The sequence below is a fragment of the Echeneis naucrates genome, chromosome 18 (assembly GCF_900963305.1).
Source record: "Echeneis naucrates chromosome 18, fEcheNa1.1, whole genome shotgun sequence".
NCBI classification, from domain to species: Eukaryota; Metazoa; Chordata; class Actinopteri; order Carangiformes; family Echeneidae; genus Echeneis; species Echeneis naucrates.
Genome location: NC_042528.1, coordinates 8423998 through 8447639, shown reverse-complemented (window position 1 = coordinate 8447639; position 23642 = coordinate 8423998). Strand labels below are relative to the sequence as shown.

Genomic DNA, 23642 nt, shown 5'->3' with positions numbered 1-23642 from the left:
CAGGAAACACCCTCTTATCTGAGCTCAACCTGACACAAGCAGTTCTGTTTTCCATTTCAGTGTGAAGTACGACCTCCAGAATAACAGTTCAATAACCATGAGCCAGACAGGTAGGCTGTTTGCATTACTTATTTAGCATTCATTATTGCAAAGCTATAATTTTACTGAGGTAGGAAATGTAATTAATTGCTCTAATATATGAGCATTGATTATTCACGATTATTTCTCAAAGTAATGTGGTAAATATTGATGTAATATACAATGGCATTACCTTTAATATCTGGCAGGAATACATCTTCTGTTTTCTTCTCTGAAATTGAAAAGAGAAACTTTATCCATTGTCGATAAACTTGCATATAAAAATGCATTATGCAGTGCAAAAAAGTAAACCTGGGGAAATATGTGTGAAATACTAAAAAGTAAAACCACACACGTTTTGCTCCTTTTTAAACAGACAATGTCTTTTTCTTATAGCTGAGGAGCTGTTAATCATCTATGAAACTGAGGCAGAGCAATGGGCAACATACCTGAAGTCAGTCTTTACAGGTCCGATCTCAGAGGATCGGATCTGTTGTTATGACATCAATACAGTGTCCAGCAGTCGGGAGGACTTCATCTGGTTGGCCCAGTACAACTGCAAGCTCCTCATCCTTTCAAAAGGGATGCTGGAGTGTCTTTGTCCAATGTGGCGTTTCTTCCTGGCCCGTGTTTTGAGTCCTGCAGCTCATGTGGTTGTGCTGCTGTGTGGGGTTGAGAGTCTGAAACCGCTGGTGGACCTGGTGCCCCTAAACGCAGAAGAATGCCTGCAGATCTCCAGTGAACAGGATGCCCATGAGTACCTGCCAACTGTGGTTGACATTGCAAAAAAAGGTATGGCTTTGTGATGACTTGTTTGTTTGTTTAATCACCCATCACCTGTTCATACAAATTTATCTTGAACTCCATTATTTCATCCTTGTATATAATTTAGTACTGGCTTTACTGTAGCATTGAAGGTAAAGGGCAAAGTGAACCTAGATCTTTGTTATCTCATCTCTAAATAAACTGATTTCTATTCTTTACATTGTGGGTATATTGCTGGAGACCTTAGAGAATGCACACAAAGACGCCTAGAGCACTCAATCTTAATTTCAGGAACCAGTGAGGTATGAAATTAGAACTAAATTTCCTGCTACTTTGATAACAATATAATGGCCATTACAAGAAAAGAAAGATGCATTAATCTATCTGGAGTTTGATGCAAGGGACTGGCTGATAGCTCAACTTTGAATTATTCTCTGCCTAGATACACTTTTAATAGATATGGAGTAAAACAGACTGAAATTTAGCCACAGTTTAGCCACAATTCAATTTTGAAACACCAAAATCGCCAACTTCAAAAAGAACCTTGCTGTTCCTTGGTAAATGCTGTGCAGCTTCTTGGAAACCTGTTTATGGACTTTTTTTCCTGAGAAATCTCTGTACTAAAGATTAACATACAATATTTTACAGCAGCAAATGCAGGGAGATCATGAAACAGTGTATCTTTGGCATGTCCTAAATCGGCCCTGCCAATTATGCTCTGCATCCTTTCCTGTTTTTCCTAATTCTTAATTGTATCAAATCATAAAGCGGAGGACGGGGCTTGTATTTAAACAGGTGTGTGCGCAGGAGGAACATCTGATGCAAATAGATTTTCTTTCCTCTTTGGCCACCTCTGATTACTGGTCGTGAGCCATGCAAATTCAAATCCACTCTGCATCACTTAATTGCACTGATACAGTGAGGTGGTTCAGGCAGCAGTTATATTTTAACTCAGAAGTGCCTTGGCTGTTCAAACATAATGCTGGTGTTTGTTTGTTAGCACATCCAGCGTATCTGCGTAGGTGTTTGATGAGTTTGAGTGTACACCACAGGAGAAGAAAGAAAAAGAAGAAACCGCCATGATATAGCAACTCTGCTATCACATGCTGCAAGCTTGACTAAAAATTTGACTACTTAGCTAAACCGATCTGTATACACTGTTGCATAATTCAGTACATTCAATTTCTCATTTCTTATAGGCCTGTCAGCCACAGCAGCAAATGTCAACCACTTGACATGTAAACTATCAGGATCAGAGCAAAAGGCGGAACAAATGCAGTCAACTGGAGCTCACAGTATCAGATGCAAAGCTGTAGTTGTTCCTTCCAGAGTTCCCTGTGGGGTGAGCCTTTCAACTAGTCACTTAGTAGTAAGCCATTTTTTTCCTCATAAAGCACCTCTAACATTGGTTACACTGCTGCTCACTGTGCTGTCGTTGGCAGACCTCTGTGGATGTGTTCATTCTTTTGAAGAATGATGTTCTTAGCGGTGATGCTGAGGTTGAGTTTACAGATGAAAATCAGACGCTGAGGGTGAAGCCTGTCTATTGGAATGATCGAATCCTGTGCGTCAAGTCACCAGGTGAGCAAAGCCAGAAGAAATAATAAATATGATGTCGTTTAAGAAATACTAATTGAAAAACTGAATAAATGAAATGAAATTAAAATCTGTTTGGCTTCTGCTGCAGATTTCCCAGCAGGGAATGTAAGCGTGACTGTGTATAGTGACAGAGAGCCACTGAGCAAGGCACGGTTGCAGTACTACAGCAGCATGGAGGAGATCCACCGCCTTCTGTCGACGGTAGCAGACCCTGTAGATTTTATGTGTCAGGTAGATCTTTAAATAGCTGTTTGATTTTCACATCAATCAATACCCACTTTTCATTTCTTGTACTTTATCCAACCTTTCTTTCTTTCTTTCTTTCTTTTTGGAAGTTTTACTTGACCATGTTAACACCTAAGGGTCAGTGGTTACTAGTCAGAGGTAAAATAACAATTCAACCAGCGTTCACAAGTGCACAATGTTTTTTGTGGCTCTGGAGAAACTTTGACATGTTTGAGAAAATTATCCTAATAACATCATCTGGATCTAGGATAAGGTTTTGGCTTTTTGCATCAAGACAGCTTTACAAAATGTGGTCAAGAAATTTATGGAGATTTCTAAAGGGTTTAACAAAAAGATGCTATGAATTGCTTTATGGGAAATCTGGGATCTATTTTATTTTTGGAACATGACTTCTACTGGGATTCAAAGTTAATCAGTTTCTTTTATATTCTCCATCCTTTTTACTAAATTGCATTGAATATATTTCTGGAATTACCTCAATAGTTCATTAACCATTAGCTGTCAGGCAACTTACCTAAAAAAGCAAAGCTACATTGCATCAATCACATAAAGTCATTTTTGTAAACATTTGCTTATGCAGCCTCTTCCACCTGTAAATATATCAAAATTATAGTCTGTAGGCAGTAGTTACTTTAGAAATGCAGGAAACTATCTGAAAAAGCGTGTTAAAATGTGTTATGTTACGCAGTGACGCATTCTTAGGTAGCAACAGTTATAGAAATTAGTCAGTTGCTACCCCAAAGAACTACTTATAATCAATCCACTTCAAACCATTAGAAAGATGCAGAAAAACATAAGATGAATTTAATCAATGCATTTCTGCTGATGTTTAAGAGATACTGTGTACTGTCTCCTTTCGGAAATTAATGATACAGCAGATTCGGCCATCTTTCTGTCATGAACACTTGATTTGATTAAGTCCTTCTGCTGAGGAGGCAAACTTGAGCAATGCCAAAAGATGACTTTGCCAATAGCATTTCAAACTTAAAGTCTGGACTGGTGAGACAGGACACTTATGTGTGTTTGATTCTACTCAAAATGACATTTTTATCGTCTGTCTATAGATAACATTCCCATTGTTCGATGGAGCCGCTTTTCCCCCCATCAAATTTAAATCTCAGTAATTAGCTTGTGTTGGTTGTGAAGAATGGGTTTAGTAATTTTTCTTTGCAGTCTTGTCTCAACAAATTAATTCAAAAAGGGATCCATTTGTCTTTCTGGTTTTCAGGCTCTCCAGGTGTCTTCTGTGGACAAATTGGATGAGAAGTTGTGTTCCATGTTGCTAGAAGGAATGCCCACTGGAGGCTTCCGGGCACTGCAGTGTGATTACACACCTGAAAGAGGTACAGCACAGAAGGATTGCTTACTCTGGGCTTTGCAATGGAAAACATTTGCTGAATTGTCCAAATGAGGGCAAGACCCAACGCGGTGCAACTTCTTTTCACTAATTGCTGACATCACTTAATTGTATTTATCTTGAAAAGAAATGTGTATAACTATTGAGCTGTGTGCATGAATGGCTACAAGGCGTACACAAAAACATAATTTATTTGGGCTGTTCCTGACAGTGTGAAAATGGCTTTGCAGTAAGATGTCATTGCTAAAATCTACCAGGTTGTGATGAATAAAAACCTTCTATATACTAGACAGCCACATGTATGCTAATGCATTAGCACAGCAGGAAGTGTATTTAATTCAGTCCTTTATTCCTTTGCTGTTCACCATGTCTGAATGCAACAAAGTGAACTGAACATACTGCTCCTAATTGGAATGTGCTCCTGTTACATGGTGCAAATTATCTGCTATGAAAAAAAGAACAAAAAACCCTCCCATTATTTCTTGTCTCATTATATGGCAGATTGATGGCTTCATCAGATACTGGGATTGATCCTGAACTCTGCTAAAAAGGGCACAGGGAAATGTTTCCATGACAAAAAGGTCAATAAGTGCCTCAAAGCTGTCTTCACTGAATGTGTTAAATAGTTTCCACTGTATAGGTTGACAACTGGAAAAGAGGAAAGAGAACAAAAAATCATTGCCATCAGGGCGTATTTTATGTGAAAATTTTCAGCTGCTTGCTTTCCTGGGTCTTTCTGAAAATCCCTTTTCTCATCTTATCAAATGTTCACGTCAGAGATCCACTCGGTAGACGTACCATCACTCCTCCACTTTGCTGCTCAGTATGGATTCAAGAGTGTGTCCAGCCTGCTCCTGCAGTGTCCAGGAGCCAATCAAGCACTGCACACAGCCAATCGACACGGACAGACCCCGACAGAGATCGCCAAGTGCTACGGACATAAAGAGCTTCACATCTTACTGAGGGAAACACTGGTGAATACTTTACCCTCAGCTCTTTGTCAATCTTATGCCATGAACACTAAAATCTTGCCTTTTTCAATGTTCAGTCTTCTTTTAAACTCTTGATCCTTTTCACCTTCCTCCAGCTGGAAGTCATCCTTGCTCTAGGCCAGATACTATTATTTTGGCATTATTGACCCTCCATGTAACATTTAATATAGCACATTTCTCTACATATTAATATCCAATGACATATTGTAATGACACAACTCATTTACATTATCAGCCTATATAGCACTGGTTGGATGTAACATCAACTCAGTGGAATTCTATAATGTCAGATACCTGCTGACAGCTGAAGAAAACAATAAAAAACTTCACCTCAGATCTTGAGAGTTGCAGCCAGGGAATTCAGTGCAGTGCTCAGAAATGTTATTACTAATACCAGTAAAGCATCAGGACTAAGAGTGAGCGGTATCAATAATGAACAGAATGACTCCAAACCAGTGTCTGTACATTCAGAGCTCGCTTAGTGGATGGATAATAACGCTCCCTCCTCTCACTCTGAACATGTTTGGCCTTTGAGGTTCCTAATGGAACACCCCCACAGAGACTAGAAAGGCTCTGTTTGTTCATGCATGCACAATGGCTTGTGGTGCAGGTCGTCTGCAAGCGTTCAGACAATTAATGCAGCCGCTAATGTTGAGATTTCCTTGCATAAGGACAGCCATTTTCTCATGCTAATATGGGCAGCCTTCTCCTTCTCAAGCCCCCTGCTCTTGTTGAGTAGATGGAACATCACAAGAGCACTGTGTTTGCCACTCACTTGCTAATGAGTGGAAATCCAAATTTAATAGATCCTATGCATGTATGCACATTACTTTATCTGATAAACCTGGAGGACACTAGTGTCATAATGTTCTTTCCAATACTAATTTCATTAGGCAGTGAGGACATTCACATTAAAACACGATGCACCAAGCAGAATAGCTTAGATGACAGGTTGAAAACATGACATTATTAGAGTTGTGTTAAAAAAACAGAATAAATTATGATACCTCAGACAGACAAAAACACACGTATGAATAATACATGCTTCACTCACAGCAGCTCTGAGAGGAGTCTCTTCAGTTAATAGACTTAACCAGTATTTCAAAAGATATTTCAGTTATAACACTCATATTTCTGGAAACTAATCTTATGCTTTGGTTGTACAATGTAAAGCACAACACTATACCTGCCATAGTAAGTGTGGAGTGGAATGGAGTTGAAAGCTTTTAATGAAATAAAATACACGTAGGTGCAGAACTTAAGTAAATATATTTGATACAATCAATCAATCAATCAATCAATACTTGATTGAGAAAAACTGCTGTTGAATTATTCAAATTCACTCCAGCTCTATTCCAGTTCTATTTAGCTCCATGGTATTCAGATGATGGTAGAGAATGGCTAGATTGTAATACTAGTAATAATAAATAATATATGATGATGATGATTATCATCAATACTTTGTATTTGTGTGAACTGATCCTTTAAAGCTGGTATCAGTTGTTACACTTACGCCTGCCTGTAAAAGACAGCAGCATGATGCCCGTTCATTCATCTGAATAGTTCTGCTCACGGTGCTCGTCCTTCCTTACAACTCTGACAACTTTGAACTTTCTCCTGAGGCATCAACCTACAGAGAATTCTCCCTCCAGGGAAATTCTGTCACTCCAGCAGCTGTTGCAAATGTATTTATCCTCCTAGCAACACTGCTAATTGAGAGTGACTGCAGATGGAGCAAGGTGTGATCAGATTGTTCTCGCGAGTTGAAATACTCTCTGTGAACCTCCGAAGCATCTGAGCTGACAGGGAGCAGCAGCGCCAAAGAGAGGTCTCCCCACGTGGGCTTCAACCAGCTTATTGATTCAACACAAGAGACATATTTGACATCCACAAACAAGTGGCAATTCTTTGCAGTTTTCTTGCTGGTTAATTAAAATTCAGCTTGACAGCTGAAAACATATATGTATATGTGCATACATCTTTTGCTTTTGTGTAAGAGGAAGTGTGTGTAGTGATCAACATTACAGGGTGTGGTTTTGCTCTTGCTTCCTTGATGCAGGCAGTTTCGTTAGCTCATCTGCAGTGTTTCCCCCACCTCCAATTAATCAACCCATGATGCATCAGTGATTTAGGCGTTGGTAGCAGCACTCTGTCAATAAATCCTAAAAGGATCGGTCCTTCGCTTCATACACAGGCTGAATCACTCACAGGGCCTGCGTCAAATCCACCGTTCTGGCCTTGCTCAACGCTCCTTTGTTAATTAGCTGTGAACTGCTCCGGAGGGGAAAGCTGAATTATTCAGGAAGAACATAACTAGAATACAAATATAGAAAATACCCCACTGTTATTTACGATGTGTATGTCTTCTGACTGCAATATTGTGCTTGCTCACGGTAATTACTAACATAAACACGCATTGTCCTTATTTAATATTTTAATACTGGGTCACAAATTTGGCTGAGCGTCACTTGGCATTTCAATGGACCAAGAGGCATTCAGTTGTAGAGCAGAGCTCAATAAATACAAATTAGCTTACAAATGTAAGGCCCATCAGAGACTACAAAGAGATATTTATGTGTCTCATGCTGTGTTTGCATACAGTGCACGTGTATCCAAATACAGGGGAGTCAGAGATTAGCCGATTCCCCTCATCCTGCTTTGCATGTTAGGTTTATTTGGTTAGTAACTGCACTGCCATTTCGGTAAACATTTGTTTGTCATTTGAATGATACGGTTATGGTCACACTGAAAAGGAAATCGTTCTCCGTCTGCAGATTGTATGTTGTATGTCTGCAGCAACACTGATCATTATTATATTTAGATTATAGATTGTGTTTATAGCCATGCAATCAAATTAGCTTCAAGGAAACCATCCCTGATTTTAACGATGCACTCCAACATTTTATTTGGGGCCACTGACTGAGCAGGTTTTACTTATTTTCAGTTGAATATTTTAAAATATAGTTGATGGAATGTCACAAGATGTTAAACAGATCCTCACGAGGCTGAGACAACAAACTATGCTGATTTTGTTCACCCCCTAGACTTTTCCTCCAGTACCATAGCGAGGTTGAGATTTGCGGTTTAGCAGTGCCAGCAAAAGTTAGCATGCTACCATGATAAACTAATCAGTCAGTAGGATTGAAGTCTGCACATATAAATGTGCGGTCTCACGGATCAAGACTACAGATTCTTGCAGGTTTTTACTATGACACCTGTTTGGTGTTGAAAGATAACACTTTGCTGAGTAAATATAGTTTGAAGTGTGAAATATTTCTTTGCCTGCTGTGCTGTCCAGGTCTTATCTTCCCATCCTAGAAAAATAAATTGGACAGATTTTGATTGAATAACACTTAAGTGACGGGTGTGTGTTACATTCTGCAATCCACCATGTACCCTGAAACCACAGGCTGGTACTAAGAGTGGAGACCAGCCAGTGAATTGATCATCTCAGCTTTTGCAAACACATTTGCACTTCTTATCCCATACTAGATTCACTTGAGATTTGTTCTCCCTCTATCAAAATCATGCCTGCTGGTTTTTCCTGAGGCCCTGCTGGTTGGATTGCAGCGGCGAGACTAAATATTTCTGGAATGCCTGGGGCGCCTGTAGTTTCAGACATCTGTAAAATTATTTAGCATTTGTGGCTAGTAAATAAATACCATTTCTTTGTCCAGAAACTACCCCTGAAAATACCACACTGTTTAAACCCAGCATCCGACCATTATAATTCCATGTGGATGCTGCAGCAGGGATTAGCCCGTCCCTTCTACCTGTTGGGCCTCTTACGAACCTTTGCTGTTAAGTAATGCATTCATGGCAGCCTGAAAGTAATTTACAGTACTAGAAACAGCGGAATATTGTTATTGAGCTCTGAGTGGCTGTGTTGCTTGGAAACGGCACATCATGCGTGGCAGGTTATATGAATGATATTTGGATCTAAAGCTGTGTTTCATATATTCTGGAAAGGTTTAAAATATTTATTCATTTAATTCCTGATATATCCTCTTAAAATGTCACTGGAATAGAATGTAATCCTAAATCATTACAGTCGCTATTGTCAAGTAATTTCCTGTTGCTAGAGTCTGATTGGATGCAAAATCTAGAATGCAGTCCAGCAGCTGTGTTCATTTGAGACATTCACTTTGCATTCTACATTGGAAAAATACTGTTTATTTGTTCCAAAATATGTCTAATCATGTGTAATGCTATTGCAAATATTTTCCTTTCCCCCCTTTGTATTGCTCTATCAAAATAATATTTTCATAAAGTAGCCAGTGACTGTAAATAATTTCGTCATACTTACAAAAGTACTTCAAATCTCCATCAGTGGTACAAACATCGCCGCAAATTAATACTGTATTTCATTCTAATTTTAGAAGCAGTCTAAATATCAAGCCCAGGGTCTTGAATAGCTCACTAAATGATATGTTTGGACTGAAAGGGGAAGATTGTCTGATTTCATAATTACTCTGATCATACCCCTGTCTGTCCCTCAGCATGCTATTAACAAATAGGCTGACTCGGGAGCAGCTTTGCTGTCAAAGGGAAAACTGCATTTTTTTTTCTTTCTTTTCTGTAACACAGCAGGCAGGGTTACAGTTTACCTCTTATCCCTGCTGTAGCCCTGAAGTGTAGTCCTAACACATGTAGTTAGAAAACTTTTGTCACATCTGACATGAGAGCAGTGAATATTAATGGCTATCGGCCTAAAGTGCAAAAGAGTTGGTCGCCTCCACTTTATATGAAGACAGATACAGTGACTACACCATTCAGACTTTAATTACAAGCTTGCATTGTATTGAGATTTGTAAAATGTTTGAATATTGAAAAAAAAAAAAAAGTAATTGTACGACAGCAAATTCTCAGCTACAGCAAAACAGATTATATATCGTGTTCCTTCAATTCTAAATTGCTTCTTTTTGTTTGAGATTTGTATGTGGCATGAAACGATCTCGTCATGTTTTTGCAGAACACTTTCAATGCTGCGGAGGACAATGGTGATACCAGTGTGTATGAAGTGATGTGCACTGCAGGTGAGTGAGGGGCTGATGGGAAACGGAAGGAGGACAAATAGAAACTGGTTCAATAATGGAATTTAGTTTTTTTCCCAGTGTAGCATTATGTTGGATTGCTGTTCATTTTCTACCACTGAATGTTTCTGGTGCTGATGGGCACACCCTGCTGTGTTGCTTCTGATTAGCTATGAAATAACAACAGCGGAAAAACAGGATGCTGAGCGTCATCATGACATTCATGCAGTAAATACTTTGTGCATTAGGAAATCCTTTCATCACAGACGTAGAAAAAGAGCACCAAGGAGAAGGTGGAGGGGAGGAGGTGGAGGACCTCTATGCTCCACTGGGGGTAAATGATGAATATGACACTATCCTGAACTCCTCAAAAACAGTGAATATCGCCAATCGCCCGCCAGCACCCACACCACGACCTGAAAGCACCCAGGTGAAGGATGACAAAACGCCTTACATCGCTCAAGGTAGCTTTTAAGAACTCTTTGTTCCCTTTTTCTTCCAAATTACAGATATGACAGAGCTGATTAGAAGTAAAAACAACACTGAGCTACACACAGAATGTAAAAGGGAGTCTGGGACCAAATGTGGGTGGGAGGAAGTGCCTGGAATGTGCATTGCTGTTGTCACTGGAGTAATGCTGAATAGAAAAGAGAGGCTTTTTTGTACGTTGCAGTTTGTTTTGATTCCATAAACCACTAGAACATAGTCACTCCCCACTGAAAAACAAACAAATGTGGGTAAAGAGACAGACCCATTTGCCTGCATCAAGAGCCAACCAACAATCCCTAACTGTTCAATTTCAGCCATGTGAATATTTCATGAAGATGAAACATCCAAAAGTGACTGGTATTATTAAGGCTTATGAATCATTAAAACTGCCTTGACTTCTCTTTTTCATTTAGGAAATACAAACATGAACATGTGCATCCAAAATTGATCGTTATTCCAGAAGACAATATTACACGTGTCCCTCACTAAATATTCAAAATGCACAAAAACAATTTTAATTGCGTAACAGCCCCAATTTGCAGCTTTTCATCGTGCTTTTTTGCATTCAGTGAGCTAACCCTCTTCCCAATGGGACTTACAAAGCAAAAAAGAAATTGAGTGCACCACTGAACTCTCTGCATCCCAACCAGCCCTCAGTAACACAGAGGGAACTACTGGGCTTCCATCTGCAACCAATCGTGGCCAGACCAAGGCCAAGTCAGCCAAAATAAGTCATTACACATGTTTTCCATCGTCCTTGTCCCCAGAGTGCACGAGAGAAAGGAGAGGGATTTTGAGGTTTCCATCTATTGAGACAGTGGAGCTTCAAACCACACAAGGATCACATTTTGCTGCTCACTCTGCACTGCCGCAGTGAGAGATGTGAGAGGAGAGATGAGGCTTGGTGGAGGATTAGGCGAGCAGCCAGTTATTGGAGAACACTGCACAAGTGGAAATAATGAGGAGTTTTCTTTTGTTAGCGGCAACGTCCTCTGCTCAATGAGACTGAAATGCTGAAATGTGAATGAGCTTCAGTTCTACAGGGAGGAATTATTCGATATGTAAACTACATGGAGAGCAATGAACACTCACTAAGGCAAGGTAATGTAATAGCTGCAGTCATGTGACTGATCCACAGCAGTGCTTCTCTCACAATTTCGCCCCGAATGAAGCCATAAAGCCAGCCTTGTGTTGTGAGTGTGGCAGAAAAGAGGAGCTGTTTGGATATGAAGTGGAAAAGAGAGATGCTGTCATGGAGGAAGCAGTCAAAGACAGGATTATCTTGTGGGGCGAGGATATTGAATATTAAACCAGTGTTGGTCAGACACTGTCCCTGTCAGCTAAAGAGTGTGGGCTTTCATTCTAAAAGCTCATTTCCAAACCAAAAGTGACTAATTCAATCCAGAACTGAATCTGCTTGTATTTCTCTGAAAGCAAAGCAAGATCTTTGCTCGAGGGAATATCATACCAGAAAATATGCTGTTTCACACATATTCAGGTGTGATAATATTTACATTTTCTGGTTGGATAGAAGGTTTATATCTACTAACAATTCTCACTAGGCTTTGCATAGTCACTGAGGTCAGTGCTTTAGAGTGTGGCTCCATCTTGTGGGATGAAGGTTGAACTACATGGGCAAAGAACATATTTTAGAAAGCTGCAGCATTAACTGTCTATTGTTTACAACCAGCATAAAGTCACGTTTTAATTTTTCTTTATAAAAAATATTTCTTATTGATATATTATCAATATTATTATTAATGTGATATATGATCATGATAAACTGTGGCATGTTTACAGTGTTCCAGAAGAAGAAGACAGCACAGGGTGAGGCCGACTTGTATTCACTGCCCACTAAACAAGGTAAGAGTGAGGTAGGACGAAGCTTCAACGACACTAATAACCCTGCAGAGTCACATGTCTCTCAAATGCCCCAACTCCCAGATTTCTGTCTTATATTTGGGATTCATGAGAGTCAGACAAAACCTGGAGTTTTGGCTTCAAGAAAATTCAAGCGGAGTTAAAATATTGTTGATTTAGATAAGCTTGCAGTTTGGATTTAGTGGGCAGGTGTGTACTTGTTCCTTAATTTACAACAATGTTTCTCCTGTAATATGTGCATATAATTTTGTTGGATTTTTATAAGAGATGTTTTGGCAATTATATGTGCAATAATTACTTAGCATAGATTGGATACATTATAGAACCATTTGAGAAATAGAACAATGTTCATTTTGTATCATAGGTTTAGAAAGTATAGCTCTAAAATTGTTCAGAATACCTTTTTTGTTTTAATTTGATTTTAAAGACGCATTAACTTAAACTCTTAACTTAGCTTTTATCATGTGTAAAGAAAAACTGTAAAAGATGCTTTGTACCTTAAAATTCATACCATATAGTTTATTACCCTATAAAAAATGCTTCAATATCCCATTTAGAGGATTCAGGAACAGTATTATCACTTTGAGATCTGCGGATCTTACTTCTTTTTACTGAACCAATGAGTTTCGCTGACTGATTCTCAGTTGAAATTACCTGCCAGATGATATCACTTAATGGTGATAATCTTGTTATGTTTTGTAAAATCTATTAAAATTGTAGTGATCACTATAGGGGAGTGAGTCATTAAAGTAGAAAAAAAGAACATTTAAACACAGTTGGGAGCCAAGAAGACGAAACTGTGCGAGAGAGAGAAAGAGCTGCTACACTGAGCACCTGCAGGGAGACCAAGGCATTTGTCTGTTGTGTTGTACTGTTGGTGACACTGACAGACAGGTCCATAGATCATCAGAGTCACCTATTAAATCACTTTATGACTCACCAGCATTTCAGATGTGATGGGGAAAAACACATTACCAACCAATCTCCACTGTGAATGCCATCTGGAGTGGCTTTAAATTTCGGTCTTATAGTAAAATTTGTAAAATATGAAACCCAGCTTGTTAACTTGTTGTCCTGTGTTTGGTGACTATTGCTCCCTGGCACTTCCAATTTCTTTTCTTTTCTTGTTTTTTTTTTTTTTTTGATCGTTCAAAGTAGCAGATGTTTTCATAGAGTTGTTGCTCTTTGCAGCACGTGGGCGAGAAGACAGCATGTCTTCCACTTATGACACCTTTGTGCCAAACCAGATAGATGGGCTTCAGCAACTCATTGAGCTCCAGCAGAGGGTGAAAGCAGGCTCACTCACTGTGGATGAAGCCCTGGAGCGTTTCAGTGACTGGCAGAGGGTTCAGAAGGGCATGAATGCAATCCAGCAAGTAGGACTATTACACACTGTGATCACACTCACACTACACTGGGAACGGATAAGCATGCAGGACCAGACCCTAATAAAACTATTACCATCTGTTGCTTATACTCTGCCAACCTCCAAAACAATCCCACAATAGAAAACAATCTCCCAAGCACCATAGAGGTTTAGGTCCACTTAGAGTAAATAAAATTACTTTTCATTAATAGCCACACATTTCTGCTGTGCCCTACAGTGAGGAGAGACAGTGATGAAGGGCCGCTCATCATTATTTGTCTTTTATTTTGTCAGCAGATCAGGCGAGCGACACACATTACAGTCGCAGCAGGTGTGGGACTATTTCAAACTTCTGTTCCAAAAACACAAGGAATAATAAAACAAACCATTATCTCACAGTATTCTGTGACTGTGGATTGGTGGGAGGAGCTAAAGTCACCTGGGAATTTCACAATTAGACAGATATGGCAAATGTTTGAAAATGTGACAGTAGGTTACATATTCTTCTTTGAACTGGCTGACCTTACCTGAAACAAACAAACTGGTAAATCACAAAAAAAAAAAAAAAAAAGATGGCTGAATCCCACTAAATGGTGTCTGTTGGAAGCTTCTGGTTTTGTGTCCATTGGTTCACTGTGACTAGTTTCTGGGACAATCCTATCACTCATACCACATTTGCTTTTTCTTCTATGATGATCAACAATGAAAAGATTTGATCTGTAGAAGGAGCCTTTTATTTGGTGGTTTTGTATCAAATAAAAGCACTGAAGTATTATTACCATTACATGCTGAAAGGAGAAATTAGTAGGTTTAGTTTTTGTCACTTTTTAAAGTGACTCGGTGTAGCCTCCACCCTGTCCTGATTATGTGGCTCTGCTAGGAGGATGTTTTATTACCTCTTGTAAATGTAGCAATGGCAGAAAGTAATAACTACCACCAGCCACTCCTGGCAACAAACCACGATCAGCAGCAGACATCAGAAGTTGAAGTAATTACCATGTAGAAAAACAATCCCTGAGATTGAGCCGTATGAAATTCTGACATTTCCTATATAGATGCATCACTGTGCAGTCAGAGTGGCTGGAACTGTTTGAGGTGAAGCTAGTTTTATCTACTGCACACACATTCTGGCAGCATTTTCTGTTAGTGCCAGGAAAACACTACAGGGGTCAGAACATCACGAGAGAAATTTGTTGCGTGCCAAAAAAAGGAAGTAAAAACTAAATTCTGCTGGTAAAAGTTACATCGCTGCTGTTGTCATTTCTTTTATCATTATATCTTCATTCCATTTTACTTATTTTTAATTTAATATTAACAACCTGAGAAGGAAAAGAAAACGTACTGGCTGGATTGTAACATTGTGGTGCATGTTATATGCTTGCACTTGCATCTACATAGAATCTGAATATGAAATCTGAATCCGAAAACGAATGGGAAACTATCACTGTCAGACAAAGCAACAGCTAAAAGTTTTATATTATACAACTCAACTTTAACATTTACTTTAAAATAAACACTTTAAAAAGTACTTTAACATTTCAGTTCTTGAGTAAATGCACCACTGTACGATTTTATTCACCAAAAATATAATGAAAACTACCGTCGCTCTTTTTTACTGCTCTGGTTGTTTTATGTATGTATTTAAAAAAGTTCTACAGACAGCACATTTTCCACAAGACCTCCATGAAGGCATCAAAAGATTTATGGTCCAACTGAGCAACCATTTAATTGTTTTCTCAGCGTGTGCAAGAATAAAAGAGATCATGTAAATAACTGGATGCTCATATGTTGGTCTTGAATTGAGGCACTCATATCTGTCTCTGCAGGAGAAGTTGAGTCAGCTGAGAGCCAGTATCATTAACAAAAGAGAGGACGATGACAGTGTCTACGGTAAATATTCCTCCGTCCTGGATATGTGGGCTGCCATCAAAGAGAGGCTCCACAGAGCTCAACTTTCCTGGAATTTTAACATAAAAATAAATAATATGCTATTCGCTCAAAGTTAAACAGAAACAAGCAGCATCCATACAAATGTCTGTATTAAACTGTATACTGTAAATGACTTCGAAAGTCTTCTCTCTCGCCAGATAAAATCAACATCGTTCATCACACGCCAAGTGAGTGTTTAAAAACTAATCTCAGTGTGCTCAGAGAAAACCTGTGCTTGCATGCCTTTGTAGTCTCTACAGTCTTAGTTGCAGTGGTGGGGAATTAATCCTCAGGGAAGTCTTATTTAATCAAATCCCCAGTGCTATGTTTTAATGAGTGCGTTTCTCTTGCACTAAATGTAACCCTTTTATTTTCTTTGACTACATAATTCTCTGGCTGGTTGTGCGTATTAAATCATCCCTCCCCAGGTGTGAATGAAGGCCGTATAGGAGGCCAACCCGTGGAGTCGGATTTTTATAGCAAGCCACTCAAAGGACATCACGTAAGTTTACTTCACTTGCCAAAGAAAAGCTTGGAAGATGTGATCAAGACTTAATATAAAGTTTACGTGACACTGTATAATTTTAGAGTCACAGAAAAGGCACAGAAATACATATACTGAAGGGGCACAGCTGCTTGGCACTCCTAGTGACAAATCTCCCTCTGAACTATTTCACAGTCGAATTTCTTTTGGAGAGCTGACAAACGGTGAAGGTAAGCCTGACGGCAATTGATGAATATGAATATATGTTAATAGGTTAACAGGAAATAAAGCCAGTTTCCTTTTAATTTTTGTTGTCGGACAGATTTGTCACATTCTCCATATTTGCAGGTTCAGTCATGTCCTGGAGAATCAGCAGTAACTCCAGTTTGAGCTCTTCAAAGTCATGCACTTAGGCATTAAAAGCAAAAGGTCATATCGTTGACATAATACCTCCTGCATGTACAGCAGTAGCCTCCTCCTCCAAGTGAACATGAGTAAATGCTGATTTAATCCATGAATTTGAAGAAATACTAAGCGTGTAACTTTACCTGTGTCAGTATCATTTTGAATTTTGTAAATGCATTTAATTTGAGCAAATTGCTACCAAAATAAAGGTGACTTCTTCCCATGAACTTTGTCGTTTTTACTCACAGTTCGCACGTTTTTGGATCGCATTGTTTGATAAAGCTTTCATTTGATGAGTGGAACAAGCACTTGTCTTTTTGTGGCACAGTGTTTGTTTCACTGTCATGACGCTGACATCCAGGGAGACTCCTTCCCCTCCTTGCCTCTAGAGGGAGGTGCACCTCCAAATATGTCCGCCACACTTCACTGTGAGTCAACCCAAAGACAGCTGAGGAGCACAGAGGCACCTGCTGACCTCCTGATGGCTTCGAGGAAAGCTATAGAAAATATGTAACCTTACATGTTAACGAATGTAAATGCAGCAGGCGAGAACATCAGTGATGAGCTCCTCACTGTGCGCACTACGGACATGAAACATGTCTAATCTTGGTTTGCGTAGCCAAACTGTATCAAAACAAATGCTTCATAAAGCACAGAAACTGTTAAAATATCACAACTCAGTTCAGCGGGATGAAAAGATAATGTCTCCAGCAGGAGCAGGGGGGGCTGTGGTAGAAAATGAGAGTAAGATTAAAGGTCAAAGGCTTTATGTCCTGGGAAGCTTGGTCTGTTTCGCTGCCAGAGCGAGAGACAGCTTTACAATAATTCATTGAGTAAAGCTTAAAAGGCCTTTTTGAAATCACAGCCGTTGAATTTCAGCATAATAAACATTTACTGTATATGGTTGTTAAATATCAGAATTTGCTGCGATTTACAAAACTATTCAGCAGCTGGCACAAATGCACACACTCCTTTCTCACACACACAGATACCAGTTTGTTGGTAGAGCCCAGCCTGTGCCTGAATGAATGAATAAGAGCTGCATGGGGAATTCAGTGAATGCATGGCTAAATCCAAGCCTAGTCTTGAAACCCAGGCAGAGGCTGAGCTGTGTGCCAACAAAGCAGCTGGGTACACGCCGGGCACATTTTTCTGTTCAATCATGCTCTTTGTGAATAATATGTATTAATGCCGTCCCTACTTAGACCTGCCAGTTAGCCTTTGGAGATGATCCGGCTTCAGGACCCCATGGCATTTGAGGCATATGGTTGCCTGTCACCTGCTGAGTATATTTCAGTCCACACGTCAGGCGTGGCTACCGAGCTAGGCCTCGATTTATCATGTATGCAAATATCGACGTGATGCCACAAAAATGATTCACAGAGAGACAGATAGAGAACTTCAGTCACACGCTTCGCCCACATCAAACATGCTTCTATATGTGGGCAGGAATACATCAAAGACAAGGGATCAAACATTCGCTGTTGTTCATAGTCCCATGTTGTGTATTTAATGTGACAAAAAAACAACGTTCCAAACTATTTTAGGACTGTCTAATGGAAATAGTTCTTCCATTTCAATAGCCAACAAAGTAAAGTAGAGGTTCTCGAGAAGTATGCAAATTGAAACACTAGATTTAAGTATTCTCATTTGTGAGATATCCTGAGAAATCTCCACTTTTTATTTTCAACTTCAGCTTTAAGTTTTGCTCACTCATTTGTCTTGTGCAATGTTCTTTATACTTTATACTTATGCCCAGGTGGAGTTTAGAAAGCGAAGGATGGCGATATTTTCTACGTACAGTTTGCTATTCACGTGAATGAACTTTTCAGTCAGAGTCTGGCACCAAACTTCATTCCTTTACTCGTCAAGGGCCGTCTCCATGGTGGAGACTCTTGCCTCAATTGCGTCTGTTCTTCTCCCGAACTTGGCCTACTAAGCAGCAAGCCACGGGCTGTTTCTTCCTTTTATTTAACTCAGTAAACCTTAAATCTGTATTGAAGGCGGTCAAATAAACAAAAATATTGATATGTCATATCACCTTATAGCAGTGTAGAATGTGAACTGTTTTCCACGTGGATCAGCTTACCTCCCACATGGCACTGGACAGGTAGTATACAGTGTGATTATCAGAGCTTCTGTTTTTTCATTGAAACAGCCGCCTGCTGCATCTGCGCTTAAAATTCAGTTCCATGAAACCAAACAAATGAGCTTTATGACTTGCTTCATAGAGCTAAGGGGGAAAAGCTGAGTGATAAATTTCTCTGGCTTTGACGTGACAAGTGACTTTGTTCCCATAAAATATTCATTTGTCTGGCTTTTAATATTATATAAAATTATGAGTGATGCTTTAATTTTGCCTTCAGCTGTGACTACAAGAGAAAGTGTTATGTGTTCATTTTTTATGTAGCATAAACTGTAAATTTTATAAAAATCTGAAACTTCCCAAATATATTTCTTCTTCCTCTTCATTCCAGCATCAGGCTTGGTCAGATTGTGGAGAGACAGGATTATACAGTCAATGCATCAATAATATTTTTATGACACAGCTCTTAACTGCTGATGGCCTTTACCAATTGAAACATGAAAAGTCAAGCCGTCGCTTCAGTCATCTGCTGAATCCCTCCTGTATCCCAGCGACACCATCGGTTCCATGCTGCTGCAGAAACACTCATGAGAGTACAAACAGTGGGATAACTTATCAGGGATAACTACTCTGCTGAAGGGGCATGCATAAACACAACCATTCAGAACTTCTCCATTATACACTTTGGTATGTATGCAACACACACAGGAAGGCAAAGCTACACATGCACACCTCCCCTCCTTCCTGGGTCCCCTCTCCGACCCCAGGATTAGGGCAGAGGATTGTGCACAGCTGCTCCCCAACATCCCTGATAAAAATCAGGCAATTTCACAGTCAGCGGCATTCTTTCATCCCCTAATCCACACCCCACATATAGTATAGATGAACCACACAGCGATGAGAACAAGCTGTTCTCAGCTAAACCTCCTGGTCAATGTGGACACCTTCGATTGGCTATAGAGACACTGACCCTCCAAACTGGAAGGCGCAGAGAAAGAGAGAAAGTTTCTCGTCAAATACTGCATATTGCCACACACTGACCTTCACCTCATTGTGAACTAATAAGAAGATGTGTCCAAGCAACAGCCATTGCCTTTGGAAACACGAATTTAAGACAGGAGAGAGGAAATTATTCAGGGAATAATGGTTTCTGAGATTCAACAAAAAGGTTTTTCAAAATGTAATAATAAACGTGGAAGATTTCAAAATTATCAACAATTGCTGCAGATCCAAGTCATTAAAACCCGGAGGAGAGCTCATTTCCCAGTGCACTTATATAAACAGCCCCTTCCAAGAAACTGTCACACAGAAGTAGCCATCATTTCTATGGACATTATTTAATTCATTTCCTTGTTCGTTGCATGCCACCATTCCCTATAGTTTGCTTCCTTTCTCAAGTAATTCACTTTACCCATTTTGTCTGACCCCAACCACCATTTGCCGGGCAATTCTTCAGCGGAGTTCAAACAGGGGACAAAAAGGTACTTCACAGCAAAAAGAGAGAGGAGAAAAAAAAGCAAAAAAAGTATGAATCAAAGGGCAAGGAAATGGAATTCACTGTACAAACGTCAAGGGAATTTCAATGTCCGCTGAGGCACAGTAGAGCTCTGTTCAGTCCTCGCAGGCTGTGGGGTGAAAAGAGCAGCAACCACAGCAGGGTACATCTATTCTGACAAGTCCTCGCACACACTGAAAAGCTCAAGCAAGGTTTGTTTGTTTAAGAGGCAATAGACCCCGCCGAAGGATGCTGAAGCTTTAACACGATAACAGGATAATTTTATGGTTTTGCCTTTGGACGATTTGCAAATAAATAAAATGGTATGCTTCCTGTTGCCTCTTTCAAGCATTAACACTTGAGGAAACTTCATTACAGGTTTTTGATTCAAAAAAACACTGACTCGAGTAAAAAAGAGACAGATATAAAACAAACTTTTAAATGACAATAAAGTAGACACAAGTATTCTGGAGGTAGGAGCAAGCTTCTGTTTACATCATGCATCATGAGTAAAATATTAAAGCATGAGAAACCACAGCTCTCTATTGATAAATTCTTTAAAGTCATCCCCTTCTCTTCTTTTAATTTATTCAGTTTCCAAAAAAAAAAGACATCCATTTCTAACAGAACCTCCTTTTTTTCACACATTATTTGTAAAAGGTTGATGGATGGCGATAATAGTAATAATGTGATGATCAGCAGTCAAATTTGGGCTCCTCCTAGCTGTCTCCATGAAGACCAAAGGCCACTGCTGGAACCGAAACTGCACCCCTGGGAGAACTGGACTTACTCTAACAAACGTCCAAAAGATACTGTTGAATGGACTGCATGAGCAACAAAGCCTGCATTAGCACTATGTTATTGGTTATAAATAACAACTGCTTTATAAAAGTTACATGATAATCCTGCGCCTTTAAAATGAATATCTACTACTACATTCAAGTAAAAAGCCTTTTCCACCATATGTGCCTTACATATAATACTGCATACAAAACAACCGATTTTATTAAGAATTAAAACTAAGCCCTATTCAGTATGTGCTCTTGTGGAGCCTTCAGTAATTGATTGCATTCCTCCATTTGGAATTATTCCCACTTGATTTTGACATTTTACAGTTTTTTCTGTTCACTTTACTGCTGAATGACTGCAAATCCCCCCCCCAGCAGCAGACGTAAAGAACTTTGTTAACTTTTCATACAGTGTGAATTGTGTCTCCAAGGTGTAGACATACTTTCAGGAGAGCAGAGGAACATTTTTCTGACATTCTGTGTTTTCTGTTGCATCTGTAATGTTGCTGTATATCCAACTGTCTGGCACTGAGCCCCAAGTCCAGTGGATGTTCAGTTTTCTTACAGAGACTGCCGAGGCCTCTGTCAGTGGGCCCCGGGCCCCACGCCCCAGGAAAGGCTCACAAATGTATAGTTTTGTTTAAAATGTTATTTCCTAAACTACAAAGAATTAAATAGTGATGTGCTTAGCGCTGTTGCCCCACAACAAGAAGGTCGTGGATTCGGTTCCCAGGCCTGTGAGGAGCTTGCTTGCGCAGGTTTCCTCTGGTGAATTTAGGTGACTCTAAATTGCCCGTAGGTGTAGGTGGTTGTTCATCTGTCTGTCTCTGTGCGTTGGCCCTGTGATGGACTGGCGTCCTGTCCAGGGTGACCCCGCCCTCGCTCAATGTGAGCTGGGATTGGCTCCAGCACCCGCTGTGACCCAGAAACGGATAAACGGTAAAAGATGAATGAATAAAGGAATAAATAGTGATTGTGTTGGGAACTATTTCCAGCTGTGGATTAACATTCAGTCCCATCATCATGTATATTTACAGCAGGATGAGTGATCATGATCATCATAGTGAAGAAACCCAATAAGACAGTTTGGGTCGCTGATGTGTGTTAAATAATATTCGAACAATGGATCTTTGTTATACAGCCCAGACAAGACTTATGGTTTGAGACTTTTCATGTGATTTGTTGAATGTTAGAATATGGCACATCATCAGACTCAGGATTTAAGTGTGTATACATCCCATTACAACTACCTGAAAGATAAACAAACAAAACTAAAATTCCAAAAGGCCTTTTCATTACAGCAGGACTTTCTATGTAGGAAAGGATGCACTGTTGAGAAGAGATCATTCTGTCCTATTGAGCTAAGCTAATGACTGAAAATACTATTACACCAGCCTATTGTTCCTCAATATTTGATTAGACCACAAGCAAACAAATAATTTATACCCACTATGTAGGTGTTTCCCTCTCTGTTTCTATCAATTCATGCATCAAGGGATCAAACTGATACTATTACTATGTCTCTACATGATAATTTGAACAAACGTGGTGCCACAGGTGTTGTTTATTCATTCAAGTTGGGTCTTGAAAACCAGAGACAGCTGCGGTGCTTTCAGATCACCCTCCATCTATGGCCTCTTTAATGACGGAGGAACAGCAGCTACATCCTGATTGATGTTGCGGAAGGCCAGCAGCTCCAGGACTGATCCTCTCACCTCTCCCCGGAGCACGCCTCAGCCTGGCATCTGCTAAAGGGCACAGGTACACCGTCCTGTGCCCTTGTCCCGCCCCAGCCTATTTGATCGGGGGCCAAGAGTGACCCCGTGGAGCTTGCCAAGGACCCCTGTCTGTGGGCCCCAGGCAGCAGACTCAGGGGCCCACACTGACTCCTCTGCTTTTTGAGGCTTTGGGAAGATTAATAGGCCTCCTCTGTAGAGCGCCTTTGTGAGGCAGCGCCCAGGCGTGTTCAAGCTGTTGGGTTTGCAGGAGACGAAAGGAGCAGCGGCTAATTCCTCTGCAGGTCAGTTTGTCTGTGGCTATTCTGCATTTTCAATGACTCTGAAAGGTCAAATCCGCACTGGATAAGCCAGTGCACCACACCGCACCAACTTAAGAAACACCTCAGATCAGAGCAGGTAAACTTTCTACCTCCTCTAACAGAGAGAGAGAAGTGAGAATTCTAAATCAGGATATGTAATTCATCGTCGTGGATGCTACAGTCGTGACCCACAGCTCCTTTCTGCACATATTAACCCGGTGGATGATCCTGCAACCGCAGCTGAACAATCAAACACCCATCCACACAATGCTGTTTACCAGCAGTTTAGTTTGGATTATGGATTAATGGTGAAATAAATGACAACAAATATGCAAATGTACATATCATATTTGCACAGCCGTTTTCAGCAGGGGGTGCTAATCATGCGCAAATATGTGGGTCACCATGGCGAGTTCTGAGCATCACTGTGGCTTTGTCTGTCTCCCACAAACTCAAACCCTGCAGATTTCAGCGAGGAAGGTTTTTCCCCCTCACATATAGCCTCACACACCTGCTGCAAATACCAAAACTCAAGCCAAGAATTTTTTTGAGCGCAAGTCAAACTTTGAATTCAACGGCAGGGGAAAGTAAAAACTAAAAGTTTGTGGATT

The 23642-nt window shown here is 40.0% G+C and overlaps 1 protein-coding gene across 5 annotated transcripts; it reads left to right on the top strand.

The window, feature by feature from the left end:
- Positions 1 to 16839, top strand: LOC115059214 (B-cell scaffold protein with ankyrin repeats). 5 transcript variants are annotated; one of them, XM_029526865.1, is made up of 16 exons: positions 1 to 110; positions 475 to 870; positions 2043 to 2185; positions 2286 to 2424; positions 2531 to 2673; positions 3917 to 4031; positions 4823 to 5019; positions 10010 to 10073; positions 10319 to 10534; positions 12360 to 12422; positions 13632 to 13816; positions 15633 to 15696; positions 15894 to 15923; positions 16164 to 16237; positions 16415 to 16449; positions 16568 to 16839. In XM_029526865.1, exons 1-15 carry the CDS (start codon positions 98 to 100, stop codon positions 16445 to 16447), a joined length of 1875 nt encoding a protein of 624 aa, XP_029382725.1. In that variant the 5' UTR covers positions 1 to 97; the 3' UTR covers positions 16448 to 16449; positions 16568 to 16839. The 5 variants fall into 5 exon arrangements, with proteins under 5 accessions (XP_029382725.1, XP_029382722.1, XP_029382724.1 ...); XM_029526862.1 differs by having other exon boundaries at positions 16324 to 16449; XM_029526864.1 differs by having other exon boundaries at positions 2531 to 2643; positions 16324 to 16839.
- The last annotated feature ends 6803 nt before the right edge of the window (positions 16840 to 23642 follow it).